This window comes from Tupaia chinensis, unplaced genomic scaffold (assembly GCF_000334495.1).
Source record: "Tupaia chinensis unplaced genomic scaffold, TupChi_1.0 Scaffold000054_1, whole genome shotgun sequence".
Classification (NCBI taxonomy): Eukaryota; Metazoa; Chordata; class Mammalia; order Scandentia; family Tupaiidae; genus Tupaia; species Tupaia belangeri.
In genome coordinates this window covers 5,077,561-5,097,029 of record NW_006159512.1, presented here as the reverse complement: position 1 = coordinate 5,097,029, position 19,469 = coordinate 5,077,561, and the positions used below count along the sequence as shown (strand labels likewise).

Genomic DNA, 19,469 nt, shown 5'->3' with positions numbered 1-19,469 from the left:
AGTCATGATGCATTTTTCCATAGCAAAATATTAGGTTGTCGGAAAAGTCATGACATGTTTTTCTTTACAAAAATGTGTTACGACTTTCCAGACAACCCAATACGTCATGATTTTTCTGCTAAAGTTTAAGACAAAAGACTTTTCAAAAAAATTTTACCAGAGGGCATGTATGCTCACCAGAGAGACAGAGAAAGAGAGAGAGAGAAACAACCCTCCTTGGGGAGCAGTCATCCCTTTTCCTCCATTCTCCCCCCTTTTCAGGATTGTGGGCATGCACATGAGCGTACACATATGCCTGGCTTACTTTTAAAGTTGCCAGTTCAAAACTCAGACCACTTGGTCAACCATGTGGAATTTGGCTCCTCTAACCACTGTGCCCTGGCCCAAGACAAGACTTTTCATGAATGAATTCAACTTAGTTAATGTGATAGAGGAGTGTAAACCATTTCTGTTTGGGACTGCCACCTCTTGGTATGGTTCTTAAAGAACCTCCTATCAGAATGTGAGACTCTGGGTCTTGAAATATTTATCCTGCTAAAACTCTCTGATTTTAATATCTAGGGACCTGTCTCCAAAGTTGGATGCAAGGTAAGATTCCTATACCAAGAAACATTGCTTTTAATACTACAAACAGTTCTACTATAAATTTTACAACTACTGCGAGTTAAAAGGGTTTTATTTTAATAATTATTTATTTAATTTTATTTATTATTATTATTTTTAGTTTAGTGAGAGAAAGGGAAAGTGAGAAAACAAGCCACTAGTTCTGGGACTCAAACCATGGTCAGCCATGTGGGAGTCCACTGCTTTAACTACCTTGCCACCTGCTGGCCCTACAAGTTAAAAGTTTTAAGATGATATATTTGAAGAGAAAGCATGGTGTCTTTAATTCATAAGGAAGACAAGAAAACTGAGGAGAAACTACCTTAAGAACAAGGGTATACATTTTGTTGGTAAATTTCCTAGTACTAGGACTTGTTTTCTCCATGCTTGAAAATTTTGTAACTGAACTTTTCATTCTCTAGGATGGGAAAAGAAAAAAAAAAAAAAGACAACCCACAACCATATTTAGACTTTACATTTTGGATAACTTCTACTTGATTTGTTTGTTTTAGACAGGGTCTCACTGTGTTGCCCAGGGGGACTTCAAATTTACAACCCTCTTAACTCAGTCTAATGAGTAGCTGGGACAATAGGTGCACACCACCATGCCATGGTGTAGCTTCTGTTTTAGGAGAGAAATGCAAACCTTAATGTTTAGAAGCACATGATGTGTTTTCACTCAAGCTTGACCACTTTGTACCATCACCCAGACTGACATAATCCTCACTGATGAAATAGCTTCTGTTTTCCTACACTCTATTACTCATCTTTTTTAATGATAGCAGCTTTCTCTGGTATGTCTACAGGGAATATTATGAAAGATAGAGAATTCCCTACCTCTTAAAGACCACAGCTTTTTAATTTCTTTTTTAAACACCTTGTTTTCCTCTACTAGTTTTATGGAACTGTTACAGATAATTTCCCATTTAGTTTTCTTAATAATAATTTTACTGTAATTTCTAATTTATATATAATAGTTGTATAACTTTGTAGGATACAATGTGGTTTTTTTTTTCAAAGCATGTATACAATGTATAATGATCAAATCAGAGAGAAAACATCTCCACCATCCCTAACATTTTTTTTTAATTTTGCCCAAAGATGCAGGCTCTCACCAGAGAAAGAGAGAGAGAGAGACAGAGACAGAGAGTGAGAAAGCATCCTTTCTGGGAAATAGTCATGCCACAATCCCTTTGCCTCCATTCCACCCTTTTTTCAAGATTTCAGGCATGCACACACACATACTTGGCATGTTTCTCTACCCGCCTGGGTTGGGACTTGAACTGCACAGTTGGCCACATGAAATCCAGCCACCTCAAACACCACTCCACCAGCTGGCTCCCATCTCCAACATTCATCACTACTCTATATTGCATACCTTCATAATCTGCTCTACTGGTTATTTTGAGATGTATATTGAATTGTCACCTTTACTATGCCAGGTTAAAATACATTTTTTTTTTTTTTTAGGTTTTTAGTCATGTGTACTCACTAGAGAGAGACAGAAAGAGGAGAGAGGGAAAGGGAGAAATCACTCCCCAGCGGCGATGGTCATGTCACAGTCCCTTTTTCTCCATTCTCTTTTTGGGATTTTGGGCATGCATGCACATGAACTTGGCATGCTTTTCAAGCTGCAGGGTCCAAGACTTGAACCACAGTCAGCCATGTGAGAGTCTAGCACCTTACCCACCTTACCGGAACCTGCTGGCCCTGGCTAAATAATTTTTTTTTTAAAGTTTTTGCCATAGAGAGCATGCTCTCAGCTGAGAGGAGAGAGACAGAGACTGAGAGGGAAAGTGAGAAATCCCTCCCCCTACCAGGAAGGATGCCCATGCCGCAATCCTTTCTCCATTCTTCTCCTGGGATTTTGGGCATGCACACACATGTGCCTGGCATGATTTTCAAGCCTCCGGGTCTGGGACTCGAACCACAGTTGGCCAAGTGGGAGTCCAGCACCTTCACCACTAAGCCACCCGCTGGTCCCAGGTTAAATACTTTTATGAAGAAAGAAAAAGAAAAGTATTTCCTCTAAATCAGAATATACAAGCATGTTAAGTTATATTTTCTTTTCACTGCTGAATTAGAAAATGAAATTAATTTATTGTTGTAAATGAAATCAGTGACTATATAAAGAAAAAGCTAAATGTATTTCAAATGACTTAGAATATGTGATAGAGCTTTTTAGACTTAACGTGGACAAACTATTTTTTCACATTTGCACAAGGGAGAGTGGAGAGTCTGGCCTCTCAGGACTTCACAGAGCTTTTACTTTAAGTACAATATCAATATTTGGTGTCTTTAGCCAAGCACTAAAAAGAAAAATAAATATTTCAGGTAGCTCATAAAACCAGGCCTGTAGGAAGGAGAGTAAACAGAGACTGAAGTGTCCCTACATTTTTTCACCCTCTTTTCATTCTGTTCTCTTCTCTCCAAATTATTTTGACCTAACCAGACAATGTTGAGATGATTTCTTAATGATTTAAGACTTTGTTCCCAATTGCTCTTCTGAAAAAGGCAGAATGCCTTATTTTTGAGGGGTAGTGGTAGAGGGAGGTGGTCCTCAAGCTTGCTATGAGACAAAGATGCTTTGCTGACCAAACTTGAGTCAGGTTCCTGAACCTTCTGTCCCAGGCCCATCTGTGCACTTTCCTGTCAAATCCAGTTTTGGCAAGAACTCCCCACCCTTGTTATTTGATCGCCCTCAGTATCTGATGAGGTTCTTCACAGTCCAGCCCCCGCCACCACCACCCCCAGCCCAGGTGATGTCTGATCACCTGGTCTGACTTGAGCAAGAATCCTGTCAGGTTGGTTTAGCCAGAATCCCCTTCACCAGATGTTTCCTCTTAGTACTTTTCCACCCTCTGACTGCACCCTGCTCATGGACTGTGAATCCCCACTTGCCAGCCATGCTGTTTTCGGAGCTGAGACTAGCCTCTCCTGTCACTTCAAGATCTCCTTGCTGTGTCCCCACACCGAAATGGCCCCAGATAAACTCCTTACCGCAGCTTTAAAAAGTGGCATTCAATAGTTCTTTTCTGTAACAAATGACAAGTGCGAAAAGGATACTGGGGATGACAGCTGCACAGGAAACAGCAGAGATGGCCATCCGAATGTGGCATGTCAAGACACTGTTCCACTGGGGGCATGACTTATAAGAGATGATGGATTGCAGGAGCGTGTACACAACGCCGCAGACGAAAGCCAACAGGGCACCCCCATCATGGACCACTGGCACAGCCAACTCCTGAAGGAAAGATCACAAACGTGCTGTTACTACATGTGAGGTAGTCAACATCGGCCCGGAGCATGTGCTGCTCCAAGGGCTGCTCCATCGGTGGTCACAGATCACTCCTTGGGTAAGGTGACACCTTACGGAAGGCCAGCCAGAAAAGAGGTCTCCAGATGATGAAATAAATGCCAACAATTTGGCTGATCCACAGCTCATGGGACGAGGAAAGAACGACATCTACCTTAGATTTAGAAGAGTTGAGTATGGCGAGCTTTGGTGTCTGGCATCAAAACAAACAAACACAACTCCACCACTCATCTGTGACCTTAGTGTAGCGGCTCAATTTCTGTATGTCTAAGATGGGCACCATCGTTCCTGTCTTGTACTTTACAGTGAAGGTTATATGATACATTTGTATACAATTTTTGCATTAAAATACCGACTTGTTCCATGATGGTGGTGAGTGGCTTGGGAGTTTTAGGCCTCCTGCCTCCCAAAATGTCCATCAGTCCCTCCCAAGTCACCCCACATGAACACACTAAGTAAAACCACCGCTTCTGTGGTGCAAGGACAGCATCACGGCAAGTGCCCTGTCCCTCACCATCTTCTAAGCAGCCATTGCAACCAGAAGGCATCCTCTACACCCAGTCTAGGGAGGAAGCCTGGTGTCCACCCTGCACTTGCTCCTAAGTGACCAACCAAGGACTTTACCCTAGGCCCTTTCAAATATGCACCAGGCACCTACCTTCTAGATAAACAACAACATTCAAATACAACTACTATGGCGTTTTGGCTTGAATTTGAAAATATAAGCTTTGTGAGCAGCCCTGCAACATAGCAATCATGGGAATTGGATGCCACCTGCCTAACCATGGTTCAAATCCCAACCCCAGCAGCTTGAAAAGCATGCTAAGTATGTGTGTCCCCAAATCCCAACAGGGTGGAGAATTGGAGGAGACAGGACTGCAGTGTGACCGCGCCCCGTATAAAGAGTGCTTTCTCTTTCCTCCACCCTGCATCTCTGTCTCCACTGAGTATGTATGCCCTCTGACCAAAAAAAGGAGAAATGAAACTACAACCTTTGCAGAGGGCCAAGTTAAAATGTCATCCCTGCGAGTCTGGTTCTGGCCAGAGGCCCCGCTGGCCCAGCCCTCTGTGCATACTCTCTCCCTCCCACTTTTCTTTGGCCTGGGCTGCCTGGGCTTCCCCAGCATCACTGTGTTTTCCAGCTAAACTACTCAACCTCAAGCTAGGATACGATATAAACTGACACTAACTCTTCATTCTCACATGGGAAAGAGGGGTTGGCAGAGAAAAGTGTTTCATTTCTTTCCTAAGGAAATTTTTTCTCTGGTACCAAATCTAGAAATGGGGGGTGGGGGGACAGTAATATATCCCTGGACTGTTGTTACATTCAATTGTTATGTTCAAGTATGATTACATTAACATTCTGTAACATATCATCTCAATTATTTATTAGGTATAGATTCTATATCTCTAAAGCTACCTAGCCTGGGCATCTTGATTCAGGAAAGTTACATATCAAAAATAAAATATATTCAGGACCAGCAGATGGCATAATGGTTATGTTGCTGGACTACCACCTAGTCAATACAGTTCATCCCAGACCCGGTGGCTTAAAACTCATGCATGCCCAAAATCCTGAAAGGAGAATGGAAGAGAAGGGATTGCAGCATGGCCATCCCCCAGGGGTGTAATTTCTCATTTTCTGTCTCCCTGTCTTCCTCTGACTCTCCAGCAAGTGCACATAACCGATAGCAAAAATACTCTCTAAAAAGTAATAATAAAATAAAATACCTCTTATGTCTTTAGTATTAAAGTATGAACCAGCTGCTGGAGTAATGGTTATATTGCTAGACTCCCATGAAGTGGACTGCAGTTCAAGTCCCAGACCTGGAAGCTTAAAACTCAGGCTGGGTGCAAGTGCGTGGATGCCCGAAATCCTGAGGAGAACAGAAGAGAAAGGATTACAGCATGGCCATCACCTCTGGGGTGTGATTTCTCACTTTGTGTCTGTCTCTCTGACAAACACATGTGCCCTGTAGCAAAAATCTCTTAAAAAATAATCCAGGAAAATAGTCACTAACTGTACACTTAAAAATGTGAAGGTAGTAAATTTCATGTTATGTGTATTTTACCACAATTAAAAATAATTTTTAATATCTAACCACTGTAGCACAGCAATAATGCAAGTGCACCACAAGCCATATAGCTGACCAAGGTTTAGATCCCCAGGTTGGCTTGAAAACACACCAGGACATGCAGATTTTGAAGTGCTAGAGAGCTGGAGAAAGGGGACCAGAGGGCTAAGACCCTGTAGATGGTACTTCTCTCTCTCTCTCTTTCTGATCTATGTATGAGCTATCATTAAAAAAAACTTGTTAATTTTTTTATTTTTTTCAAATACTTCAGAACAATAAATTCTTGTCATTCCCTGAGTGTTAGTCACATTTAGGGAAGAAAAAATAAAAGGCAAGGCAACCTCTACTAATGAATCATTTTCAGGAAAAATCTGAAAATTCTGGTAGTTTCGTTTCGTTTTGTTTTGCTAGAGGGAGCATGAGCTTGCCAGAGAGAGATGTAAAGTGGGGAGGATGGGTGGTGGTGAGAAATCACACCCCATGGGGGATTGTCATGTTGCAATCGCGTCTTCATTTTTCCTTCCTCTCAGGATTTTCGGCATGCATGCACACGTGTCCAGTGTGTTTTTCAAGCTGATGAGTCTGAGACTCAAACTTCACGGTTGGTCCTGTAGGATCCAGCCACCATAACCACCTCACCACTGGCTGGCCTAAATTCTGATACTTTTCTCTCTCTCTCTCTCTTGTTATTGCCAGAACCTACATGCATACCCAGAGAGACAGAGAGACAGAGAGAGAGAGATAGCAAGTATCTTTCTCCAAAGGTGTGAAGTCAAACTGCCATCTTTTTCTTTCATGTCTCCTTCTCATCAGGATTTTGGGCACTTGTGCACATGTGCCCTGTGTGTTTATCAAGCCACGAGGGGTAGATTCAAACTCTGGTCAGCCATGTGACTCCCTATGACTGCGCTTAACTGCTGCACTGCAGGGCCAGCCCTTTACTCTTTCTTTTCTTGGTAAGTAAAAACCACATCCTGAATTTACATACCTGGTGTCCTCCTGCTAATACTAATGGTCAATTGTCTTTCTCAATCTTGGCTAATTCAGCATATTCTTGAAGAATTAATCTGCAAATGGGACCAGCAGGTGGCAAGGTGGTTAAGGTGCTGGACTCCCACATGGCCTACCACAGGTCAGGTCCCAGACTTGGTGGCTTCAAAACCATGCCAGGTGCATCTGCATATGTGTATAAAATCCCAAGAGGAGAAGGAATTGTGGTATGGCCATCCTCCCTGGGATGGGGGAAGTGATTCCTCACTTTCCCTCTCACTGTCTCTATGTCTCTTCAGTGAATGTATGTGCCCTATGGCAAATCATAATAATTAACTGCAAATTTCACGGGTCCCCATTTTAACCCTGACGTTATCAGACTACAAGGCCCTTGATTCAGTAGGAGTTGTGTTTATGTGTCTCTTTCATCATGGAGTATATGTATGTTCTCTATCAAGGATGATTTTTAGAAGGGAAATGATTCTTAGATCATAAAAAATTGATAGAGGATAAGATGAAAAGTTGGTACTCTCCTCAGACCCCTTTTGTAGCAACTCTCTTATTAAATTAAAGATGGTAAAAAATAGAGTATACTAGAGTATTGGGAGGTTTAAATCTTGGAAATTTTCTTTCCTAAAAAGAAAACTTCTTTTTATAATTTTATTTTTAATTGGTAAATAATAATTATATATGTATGGAGTCTTTTTTTTTTTTTTGCGGGCGAGGGCAATTTTGCCATAGTGCACATGCGCTCGCCAGAAAGACAGAGAGATAGAAAGTGAGAAATCACACCCCAGAGGGGATGGCCATGCCACAATCCCTTTTCCTCTATTTTCCTCTGGGGATCTTGGGCATGCACGCACATGCACCCGGCATGAGTTTAAGTCACTGGGTCCAGGACTCGAACCACGGTCGACTACATGGGAGTCCAGCAACATAGCCATTACGCTAACTGCTGGTCCCTATATGGGGTCTTTTATACATATATGTTTTTATTTTGGAATTATTAAATCAATATAATTAACATGCCTATCACCTCATATGTATATTATTATTTTTGTAGTGAGAACGTTTAGAATCTACTTTTTTTTTTTTAGCAATTTTGAAATATACATGATCAACTATTGTCACAGTGCTGTATGATAGATTGCCAGAATTTATTCATCCCATCTAACTGAAACTTTGCATCCTGGGCCCAACATGTTCTTCCTTATCCTCTCCAAGCCCTGGTAACCACCATTCTATTCTCTCTTATGAGTTTAATTTTTAAAAATCCCACAAATAATTGAATTGTACAGTATTTGTCTCTCTGTGCCTGGCTTATTTCACTTAACATCATGTCCTCCAGCTTCATCCATATTGTCTCAAATGACAGAATTTTAAAAAGGACACTTCCTGAGAGAAAATAAAGCATTGATAGAAATTAGTGAAGATATACCAAAGAGTCGCCATTCCACCAACCTGTTCAGAAAAGAGAGTTATTTGTCAACTTCTCATGAGTCTAGTTGCTAACCCAAGAAAAACCACCAGAGACAGTCATGCTTTCTGTTGCTCTCACGTCTCAAGTTCCTCTCAAGGTAACAGCTCAAGTTCATTTATTTGCTCATAGCAGGCTGAAAATGAATTACAGGATATCAGACAAGGAGGTTGTAAAGACATATTTACAGGAACAAGGACAAAGTAAACACTTTGTTCTCAGGGAAGTTAAAGATTCTATTTCTATTTTTGTAAAGATTTAATCACTTCATGGAAGCCTTTAGGAAAACCAAAAGTTCAGTTATCTAAGTATCTAAGTTTTCTTACTAAAATGAAAGCCTGCCACTTAAGGCTTGAAAAATGACATCTGAAGCCAGCCTCATAGCACACGTGTGATCCTGACTGGCTGAAGCTGGGGTGCATTGCAGTATGGAAGACCCTGTTGGGGGTGCCTGTGTCTTTGTCTGTCTCTCATTCATGGAAGAAATAAATAAACTTGAAGAACACAATGATTTCTTTCTAAGAAGCAAATTAAACTGGAGTCAGCAGGTGGCTTGGTGGTTAAGGCACTGGACTTCCACATAGCTGATTGCATTTTGAGTCCTGGACTTGATGGCTTGAAACTCAGGCTGGGCACATGTGCGTGTGTGCCCAAAATCTCAGAGATGGAGGAGAAGGGATTGTGGCATGGCCATCCTCCCTGAGGGATGATTTCTCAAATTCCCTCCCTCTGTCTCTCTCTGGCGAGTGCATGTGCCTTATGACCTAAAAAAAGAAAAAAGAAAACAACTAACTCAATTTTTGTGAACTCATCAATCACTTAATAGCCATACTGACACAAGCATGCTCTTGTGTTCCTGCTTCTCCTCTCAGAAACGTGTACTCCATCACCCCGTTAACCGAAAAAGACTCAGGTCCTACCTGAAAATTGGCCACGATGCCCATACCGATACATCCCACCAATCCAAGAACTAGCGACACCAAGTTAAAAACAGGAGTGCTGAAATAGCAGGTCTGGTTTTGCTTCTCTACTATTTTATATCTTGTGTACATCGTAGCTGCACCTGGAACACAAAGGCACTTGGATCAACTTTCATTTGTTGTTTTAGAATGAAAAACACAGGAGCAGTTTTTGTATCACTTTTTAAAAAATGTTTTGATCATAATAGTCTCCTCGCTTGCACACCCATATCCTTCCCCACCCCATTTTCCTGTCTCCCTAGTGTGATGGACACACAGACGCATACACACACACCATCTTGACTGAGATCCTATTCACATAAGTGCTGCCACTGTATGGGTATTGCTCTGTGACTTCCATCTTTCACTTAAGGTCCCTCAGAGCTCTTCCCATGCCCATACAAATAGAGCTACCTCACTGCTTTTGGGTTCTCATGGTGACCTATGGGGTGCATATATTTATCTCATAATTCCAATAAGGATGAATTTCTACATTGCTTCTATGTTTTTCCTATTACAAATAATGCTCAATAAACATCCTTATATAGATAGAAACCTTTGGGCACATTTACAGGTGAAAGACCAATTCCTAGAAGTAGTAGTATTGATGAGGACCAGCAGTTGGCATAATGGCTATGCTGCTGGACTCCCATGTAGTCGACTGTGGTTCAAGTCCCAGACTTGGTGGCTTAAACTCACGCCAGGCACATGTACATGTGTGCCCAAGATCCCAAGAGGAGAATGGAGGAGGGATTGTGGAGTGGTCGGCCCCCTGGGAGGTGATTTCTCGCTTGCTGTCTCTCTGTCTCTGTCTTTCTGGCAAGTGCACGCACCTTATAGCAAAAACCTCTCTAAATAAATAAATAAATAAAAATACCAAATTTTTGGTTTGATTTGTACTTCCCAGATCATCAGTGAGATTTGGCAGCTTTTAATATACTGATCACTTCTTTCTTCTGAGTATAAGTATTTATATTTTTCCCTTGGGTTTGTCTATTTCTAATTTATAGTTGATTTTTTACATATTAGTTTATCATCTGCCATAAATACTACAAATTTAGTTCTTGACAGTTGTTTATCATTTAGCTTTCAGTGCTTAAAAGTTTTCATTTTTTTATCTTCTCAAATCTGTCGATTCTATCCCAGTTAGCTTCCAGGTTTTGTGTAAGCTTAGACAGGCTTTTCTATCCCAAGGTTTTAAAAACGTTCTCCAGTACTTCATTTTTCTCATAGTTGGGCTTTTTATTGCAATTTGTTTTTGTGTACGGTGTGGAGAGAGTACTGAAGGTATGATTTCGAAATAGCTAGACAATTGGGAACCAGCAGTTAGCGTAATGGCTATGTCGCTGGACTCCCACGTAGTCGACCACGGTTCGTGTCCCGGACCCGGTGGCTTAAAACTCACGCTGAGCGCGTGTGCGTGCATGCGTGCCCAAGATCCCGAGAGGAGAATGGAGGAGAAGGGATTGTGGCGTGACCATCCCCCCTGGGGGGTGATTTCTCGCTTTCTGTCTCTATGTCTCTCTTTGTCTGTCTGGCAAGCTCACACGCCCTATAGCGAAAACCTCTCCAAAAAAAAAGAAAAGAAATAGCTAGACAATTAACCAAATGCCATTTAGTATCTTAGAGAGTAATTTAGCAATAAAATGCAATCTCCAGGGAGCAGGATCTTTATCTGTTGTGGCCCCATCATTAAGTATAAGCACAAAGCTTATTATGTAACACATACTTAGGAAATGAATACTGTGTCAGTGGATAGCTATCCTAATTGTTGATATGTATCCCTCTAACTCAGCTAACTTATTTTATAGAAAAATTCATATAACTATGCAAATATGTATTTAAAGAATACTCACAGGCCAGCCAGCGGTGTGGTAATAAAGGTGGCCAGATCCCATACAGCCGACTGCACATCTGAGTGCATGTGTGTGTGTGCCCAAAATCCGGAGAGGAGAATGGGTGAGAAGGATTTTGGTGGGGCTGTCACTCCCTGGGGGGTGATTTCTCGCTTTCACTCTCTGTCTCTCTTTGGTGAATGCACATGTCCTATGGCAAAATAATAATAATAAAATTTTTAAAAATCTAGAAAAATAAAACTAGAGTTATCTCTTGCTTATGATAGAATAATCTTTTTGTTATTGTTGTAAGTTTGGACTCATGACAAAGAGGGTGTAAAAGACACAGGAATTGATTGATCCCATTATTTCTATTCCTCCTTGCTCATCTCCAAAACCTAAGGAAGAGAGGATGACAAATGGGTGAAACTTTATCTCTACCAAGAAGCAGGAACCAATTCCATAGATGCCAAATCCTTAAGTAGGGTTTCCAGCATCTCTGTCCCTTCTGTCTTGGGCCAATAGAGAGGGACAGGAAGCACTGCTTACACAATAGGCCGTTGGCAAACACTTGCTTGTTCCACAGGGTGGGGGATGTTACCAAAGGACCAAGAGAAAGGGCCTTGCATCTTACATCTATGTACTCAGATCACCCCATAGCAGATTGAGTCTTTCATTAATCATAAAATAATTATAATTCATACACGTTACATTAATTGGCTCATGACAAGGTTGTAGTCTATCAACTGCATCTCAGGATTTGAGGATTTGAAAAGAAAAAAATCATGCCTGAGTTGGACACAAACCAGGTCCTTGCCTCACCTTTCCCCTTCGCTTAACAGATCAGTGTTCTCAAACTTTAGAGACATCTAGTCACCTAGACTGCTTATTAACCACATATATCCGGGGGCCCCAACCCCTGTGGTTCTGAGAACATGCAGTGTGGCCTGAGAACATGCAGATCATTTTCATGTAAGTTTCCTTCAGATCATGCTTTGAGAAACACTGCCTTATGTGTTAGGCATCTTTGTTTCTCCCAAGTGATTTGGCTATAAATCACTATTTATTTATTTATTTATTTATTTATTTATTTATTTAGATCTTTACCATAGGACACTTGTGCTTGCCAGAGATATATAGAGAGGGAAAGTGAGAAATCACTCTCCAGGGTGATGGCTATGCCACAATCTCTTCTCCTCCATTCTCCTCTCAGGATTTTAGGCATGTACACACACATGCCTGACAAGTGTTTCAAGTCGCCAGGTCCAGGACTCGAACTGCACAGTTGGCCACGTGGGATCCAGAACTGCAACGACCATGCCACCTGCTGGCTCTAAATCACAATTTTTGAAAACCTGATTACGTTTAAAATCCATTTCAGAAGCTTGATATTTAAAACTATTTGCAGCACATGTGTTAAATTACCAGACAATGGGAGGAATAATTCTATAAATAACTTTGGATTTCTGAGCACCTTAGTTTTCCAAAATAAAGCCAAATGCTAACTGTAAATGTTGTACTTTTAAAAACTATAAACGGGCTCAGCCTCTGTGGCACATTTGGTAATATGCCTGACTGTAGTGCTGGAAGCCATGTAGCTGACCATGGTCTTGATCCTTGGCCCAGTGGACTTGACAGGTTGGACATGTATTTGTGTGTCCAAGATCCTGACAAGCTGGAAGCCAGAAGGAGGGGGATTGAATGTGACAAGACCCTATCCAGGGTTGCTTCTCTCTCTTCATCTCATGTGCACACACTCTGCATCATGAATAATTTTTAAAATTATATACAAATTATAAATAACATGTAATTTCACTTGGAATTGTAAATTTTCAGATATTTATAATAACTATTATATACTTACCAAGAAAAGCAGAGAAGTTTATCATAAATCCAAAAATTCCACTCTCGGGAGGTGTTGTTCCTGTGTCACTGGGAAAGAGAAGAAATTGAATTACAAAATACTTACAGACCAGCAGATGACATAGCAATTATATTGCTGGATTGCACATGGCCAACTGCAGTTCAAGTTCCCGATCTGGTGGCTTGAATATCACACTGAGCATGTGTGCATGTGTGCCCAAGATCCAGAGAGGAGAATGAAGGAGAAGGGATTGTGTCATGGCCATCCCCCCTGGGGGATGATTTCTTACTTTGCCTCTTACTATGTCTCTCTCTCCAGTGAGCACATGTCCCCTAAGGTAAAAATCTCTAAAAAAATAAAGGAAATTTAGTTCAGACCATTGGACAGGCATGGACTTGGTGGGTTTTATATTGTGTTTCTTCTGGATGTTCAGTCACTTTGAGTTCCAAAGATTCAGTTCCGAAGTATTTTCATTTTTGCTCTAAAAAATCTAAAATTTATTTTTCTACCATGAGAAATTACATTTATCTTTTTTCCACAGTAAAGGCAAGGAAATATTCAAAACGGATGGTGTTGCTTCAGGTGATCAAATCTGATAACCTCAAGGTACGTTCATTTTGCATGAAAAATTGTGTCTATTTTAAAAAATAACTAGCTGACCTAAAATCATGTTTGAAAATGCAACTATGTATTGAGATATTAAAACAAACAAACAGATCCTTTATTCATTCATCCATTCATTCTGGCTAGAGGATATATATATACGTACAAGAGAGAGGAAGAGAGACAGAGAGAGAGGAAGAGAAGTACCCCTCATGAGGAATGGTCATACCACACTCCTTTCTCACTTTCTCCTTCATCTCTCTTCTTTTCAGGATTTTGGGCACATACGCACATGTGCCCAGTGTGTTTCTCAAGCCACTGGGTCTAGGACCTCAGTGGCATAGCTGGCTATGTGGGATTCAGCTGCCTTAACCACCAGGCCAGAGCCATCTCTAATCTTTTGTTTTTTTTGTGTTTTTTTTTTTTTTTTTTTTTTTTTTAGATTTTTGCCATAGGGCACATACACTTACCAGAGAGACAATGAGAGAGGGAAAGTGAGAAATCACTTCCGGGGGGGATAGCTTTGCCACAATCCCTTCTCCTCCATTTTCCTCTCAGGATTTTGGGCATGCATGCACATGTACCCTGCCTGATTGTCAAGCTGTCGGGTCCAGGACTTGAACCATGGTTGGCCTGCAGGAATCCAACACTTTAACCACCACACCACCTGGGGGGGGGGTCTCGTGTCTCTAATTTTTTTTGAGAGGCTTTTGCCTCAGGGTGTATACGCTCACCAGGGAGAGACAGAGACAGAAACAGTGAGATAGAAAATGAGAAATCAATCCGATGGCCCCACCACAACCCTTTCTCCTCCATTGTCCTCCCAGTATCTTGGGCATGCACGCACATGTGCCCTGCATAAGTTTGAAGCTACCAGGTCTGCGACTTGAACTGCAGTTAGCCATGTGAGTGTCCAGCGACATAACCGTTATGCTATCTACTGGTCCCATTGTATCTCCAATTTTTTAATGACTGGATTTATGTGCAAGATTTTATATTGCTGAAAATATGATGAAAAAATCTGACTGATAGTATTGATCTCTATCAATACTTTATGGAAACAATAGGGTATCAAGGGCCCATTGTGATCAATTATTTTAACTAAAAAAAGGTTTCTTTTTTAAAGGATTAGCTTTTTTTAATTGCCGGAGGGTATGTGTGCTCACCAGAGAGAGAGACAGACAGAAAGCACTTCCCAGTGAGGTATGGTCACACCACAATCCCTCCTCTTCCATTTCTCCATCCTCTGGGGATTTGGGGCACACACCCATGTACCTAACATGTCATTCAAGCTGCCATGGTGGGATCCAAACTGCACCCAACATGTCGTTCAAGCTGCCATGGTGGGATCCAAACTGCAGTTTTCCATGTGGAGTCTGGTGTCTCAACCGTTAGGCCAGGGGCTGGCCTCCCAAAAAGAGTTTTGATAAAACATTTTCCAGGTACAGAGCATGAATTAATGAAGTGAGTTAGAAAACAGCATTTGATATGTTCTATCCATAAATGCCAAGTTTTGAACTTTTATATTTACAGCTGCTCATATAGCCACTTTTCCAATTTAACGTGATGGCAAAAGAGCTGCCAATAGGGCCAGCAGACAGCCTGGAGGTTAGGCAGCTGGATCCCAGAGGGCCGACTGCATGGTTTGAGTTCTGAACCTGGCAGCATGAAACACACGCTGGGTGCCCAAAATCCAAAGAGGAGAGTGGAGAAGGAATTACAATGTGGCCATCCTCCTGGGGGAAACTTTCTCATTTTCTCTTTCTCTCTCTCTCTCTCTCTCTCTCTCTCTCTCTTTCTCCAGCAAATGCATGTGCCCTATAGCAAAATTTTTTTAAAAATTTAAAAAAAACTCTCAACATGAAACAACATGTACCTATTTTGAGTGTTTCCATATTTAAACACAGCTCTAAAGTCTAAGTACTCAAAAACTAATCATGTTGAAAATGACGCACTTCAAAGTGTTTGAAGAATTCTACAAGAAGCCTGTGTGTGCAGAAAGCAGGAACTTTTAAGTATTGTGAACACTTAATATTTAAAGAGAAGTATGAAGAGATTAATAGTAGCCCCCTTTCATGTTAGAAATTCACTTTACAAGCTAAGTGATGTATACTGATTGAATGTATAAGAGAAATTAAGATAAAGTATATTTTTTAAAAATAGCCTCTTTGGGACCAACAGTTGTCTTAATGGCTATATTGCTGGACTCCCATGTAGTTGATCATGGTTCGAGTCCCAGACCTGGTGGCTTTAACTCACACCGGGCATGTGTGCATGCGTGCCCAAGATCCCAAGAGGCGAGTGGAGGAGAAGAGATGGTGGCGTAGCCATCCCCCTAGGGGGTGATTTCTTGCTTTCTCTCTGTCTCTTTCTGTCTTTCTGGTGAGCACATGTGCTCTATAGCAAAAATCTCTCCAAAAACAAACAAACAAACAAACAAATAGCCTCCTTACAACAAATGCCTTTATTCTCAGTCATTTCCATCTCAGTGTCACTTGCACCTAGAAGAACCTGAAAGGTTTAGAATCTACAATTGCCTCTTTTCCTACAATGCCCATTTTCCTCCCTATAAGACTGTTGTGGACAAGGCCACCCAGCAGACAGGTTGCCCTTCTGCGCACGTTGCTGCACAGACAATGAGGATGAGATGGAAGGCAGTAACAGGAGAAAGGAAAGACAGCTCGGAACCTTTCATTGTTGTTTAAGTCTCTCTTTCTTTCATGAGTTAGAGATATAGAGGGTCCAGCAGGTGGTGTGGTGGTGAAGGCACTGGACTCCCACGTGGCTGATTGTGGTTTGAGTCTGAGTTCCAGACCTGGTGGCTTGAAACCCATGCCTGGTACATGTGCATGTGCCCAAGATCCTGAGAGTAGAATGGAGATTGTGGCATGGCCATCCCCCGCCCCCGCCCCAGGGTGATTTCTCACTTTCCCTCTCACTGTCTCTCTTGGTCTCTCTCCAGTGAATGCACAGGGCAGGGGGAGGGGTAGCACTTAAAAAAGAAAGACAGAGACAGATGCCAGGTCTTGATACCATGGTCCATTATTGCCTCAGCCAGTCCTGGATCATGGGCAGGAGCGTGCCCAAGATGCTCAAAGTGTCTTCAGACATGAACCTGGGGCAGTCCATGTGGATCGGCCTCACAGAGCTTGGCATTTTTACCTCCATGCCACCATCTGGCCCTAGCTCATAGCTAACCTCAGCCAGCATGTTGCCAGAGGATTAACCCTGATAAGGAAATCAAGCCTTCCTCTCTTGGCTTCAGGTAGAACAGTGAATGAAAGAAAATGAAAGAATGAAGAGGGTATTTAGGAAGACAGAAAGGATGAAGGTGCTCTAAGAGAAGATCAGAAGACCAGATCAGGGACTTTGTCTATTGGTGGCAAAGCAAGACATATGTCACAGGCAAATATGTACAACCCAAATGACATCAAACACTCACTGAAATTCATAATTTCAGGATGGAATTTTATACATCTGTTCATTTAAAATCACACGATAGAACCAAAAATGTTTTGAAACAGCCATTCCATATGTATTTATTGAATGAATTAACGATTAGCACTGGCAAACAGTCAGACAAACAAACAAAAATGACCTAGTGGGTTTAACGTGCTCAGTGTGAACTATGTACCAGGAATCATTAGTTGCTTATTGTACACGGTTTCGCTTCGTCCTCGCAACCCTGAAGAGGGTCCTCCATCAACCCCATTTACAAAGGAGGAAACTGAGTACTACAGAGGTTGTGTAACTTGTTCAAGATCAGAGAGAGCTGCATAAAGGAATCTATATCCCAATCCAGACATTTAACGGCCACCTTTGAAGGGCACCTGATTTGTAGCATTTGCCAATTTCCATGGTGAAAATATTCCCAACATGTCAAATTTGAGCTACCAAAATGCAGGTCACTGAACATGGACCTGGGAAGAGACCACACAGGTAGCTCCAGCAGCAGGTCTAGCAGGCTCCAGCACATTGGAAATGAACTACAGGGTAATGAGGAGGGAGCATGATGCCTCTCTTGTACAGAAGGATGATGTACCCTGGGCAATAGCTTATGGTTCCTCAAATACCATAATCTAACTGTAAAAGGTAAATCAGATCTTCTTTCAGGATTTCTGAGTCTATTACACTCACCATCAATGAACTCACATTCGTATACCTTTGTACTACAATAGGAAGTGTTAGAATCAGCAGATGACTAATGTTATATCATTGGACTCCACATAGTTGACCACAGTTTGAGTCCCAAACCTGGTCACTTAAAAAACTCAAGCCAGGTGCATATGCATGAGTGCCCAAAATACCAAGAGAATGGAGAAGAAGGGTTTGCAGCATGGCCATCTTCCCTGGGGGATGATTTTTCACTTTCTGTCTCTCTATGTGCCCTATAGAAAAAATTTCTCTTAAAGAAAAAATATGGGGGCCAGCAGGTGGCATGGTGGTTAAGGGTGCTGGACTCCCACATGGCCAACAGCAGTTCGAGTTCCAGACATGGTGGCTTGCATTCTCACTTTCATGTGTACACACTCTCTCTCTTTCTCACTTTGTACCTCTCTGGTCAAAATAAAATAAATTAAAAAAAATAAGGTTTTAAAAATAGGAAGTGTCAATACAACAAAAGTCAGTAAAAATATTAATGCATGGAATTCATAGCCAATTATTTGATTAAATGACCACCTTTTTGAAGTTTTTGGTTTGGCTACACAAATAACTATAAAATGTATTCATTCATCAACAAAATATCTGTGAGACACAATCTGAGTCACAAATTCCCAAAGCTGTCAGGAAAGAATTGTCAGAGTTTGTGATTTATTACTGTGAAGTAACAAAATGGCATCTAATTATATTAGGTGAAGTATTTTCCTCAAGAATAATTTACAAAACTTTCTATATTACATTCCTTTAAAAAATCATTATTTTATTTAACTTTATTTATTTATTTATTTAAATTTGACCAGAGAGGGACAGAGTGAGAGAGAGAGAGAAAGTGAGAAAGCAAACCACCAGGTCCAGGACTCGAATCATGATCAGCCATGTGGGAGTCCAGCCTCTCTTGTACAGCAGGATGATGTACCTTAACTACCATGCCACCTGCTAGCCCCCATTACATCCTGATAATATAAATATTTAACAGAAATTTTAATATTAGTAGTAGTTGGCCTAATTATAGTTAATAAAAAGAGCTTGAGGCATATCAATGAAATCCAATATTCAAAAACTCCAATTACCATGGGGGTTCCTGGTTCATGTCCAGGGACCTCCCTGAGTGAGACAGGCACATGCTTGCCCATGATCCAGGCATGCTAAAGTCTAGAAGTAAATTGTGGCATCAAGATCCTATTGGGGATGCTGTCTCTTTCTCATTCATGGAAGAGATAAATAAAAAAAAACCTTTTTTTAAGATTTTATTTTTTTGGAGAGGTTTTTGCTATAGGGTGCATGTGCTTGCCAGAAAGACAGAGACAGAGAGACAGAAGGCAAGAACTTTCTCATGTGGAAGAGATAAATAAAAAAAACTTTTTTTTAAGATTTTATTTTTTTGGAGAGGTTTTTGCTATAGGGTGCATGTGCTTGCCAGAAAGACAGAGACAGAGAGACAGAAGGCAAGAAATCACCCTCCCAGGGGAGATGGCCATGCCGCAATCCCTTCTCCTCCATTCTTCTCTCAGGATTTCGGGCACACCCGTACACGTGCCCAGTGTGAGTTTAAGCCACCGGGTCCGGAACTGGAACTGTAGTCGACT

The 19,469-nt window shown here is 41.4% G+C and overlaps 1 protein-coding gene across 3 annotated transcripts in view; it reads right to left on the bottom strand.

Moving 5' to 3' along the window:
• DRAM1 (DNA damage regulated autophagy modulator 1) overlaps nt 1-19,469 on the bottom strand; it is a 67,948-nt gene that overhangs the window by 29,835 nt on the left and 18,644 nt on the right. For all 3 annotated transcript variants that reach the window (XM_027775724.1, XM_006141394.3, XM_027775725.1), the window contains 3 exons: nt 13,120-13,187; nt 9,382-9,524; nt 3,670-3,847 (listed from right to left, as the gene is read on the bottom strand). In XM_027775724.1, coding sequence (XP_027631525.1) covers nt 3,670-3,847; nt 9,382-9,524; nt 13,120-13,187 — 389 coding nt within the window. The remainder of the gene's footprint in view (nt 1-3,669; nt 3,848-9,381; nt 9,525-13,119; nt 13,188-19,469) is intronic.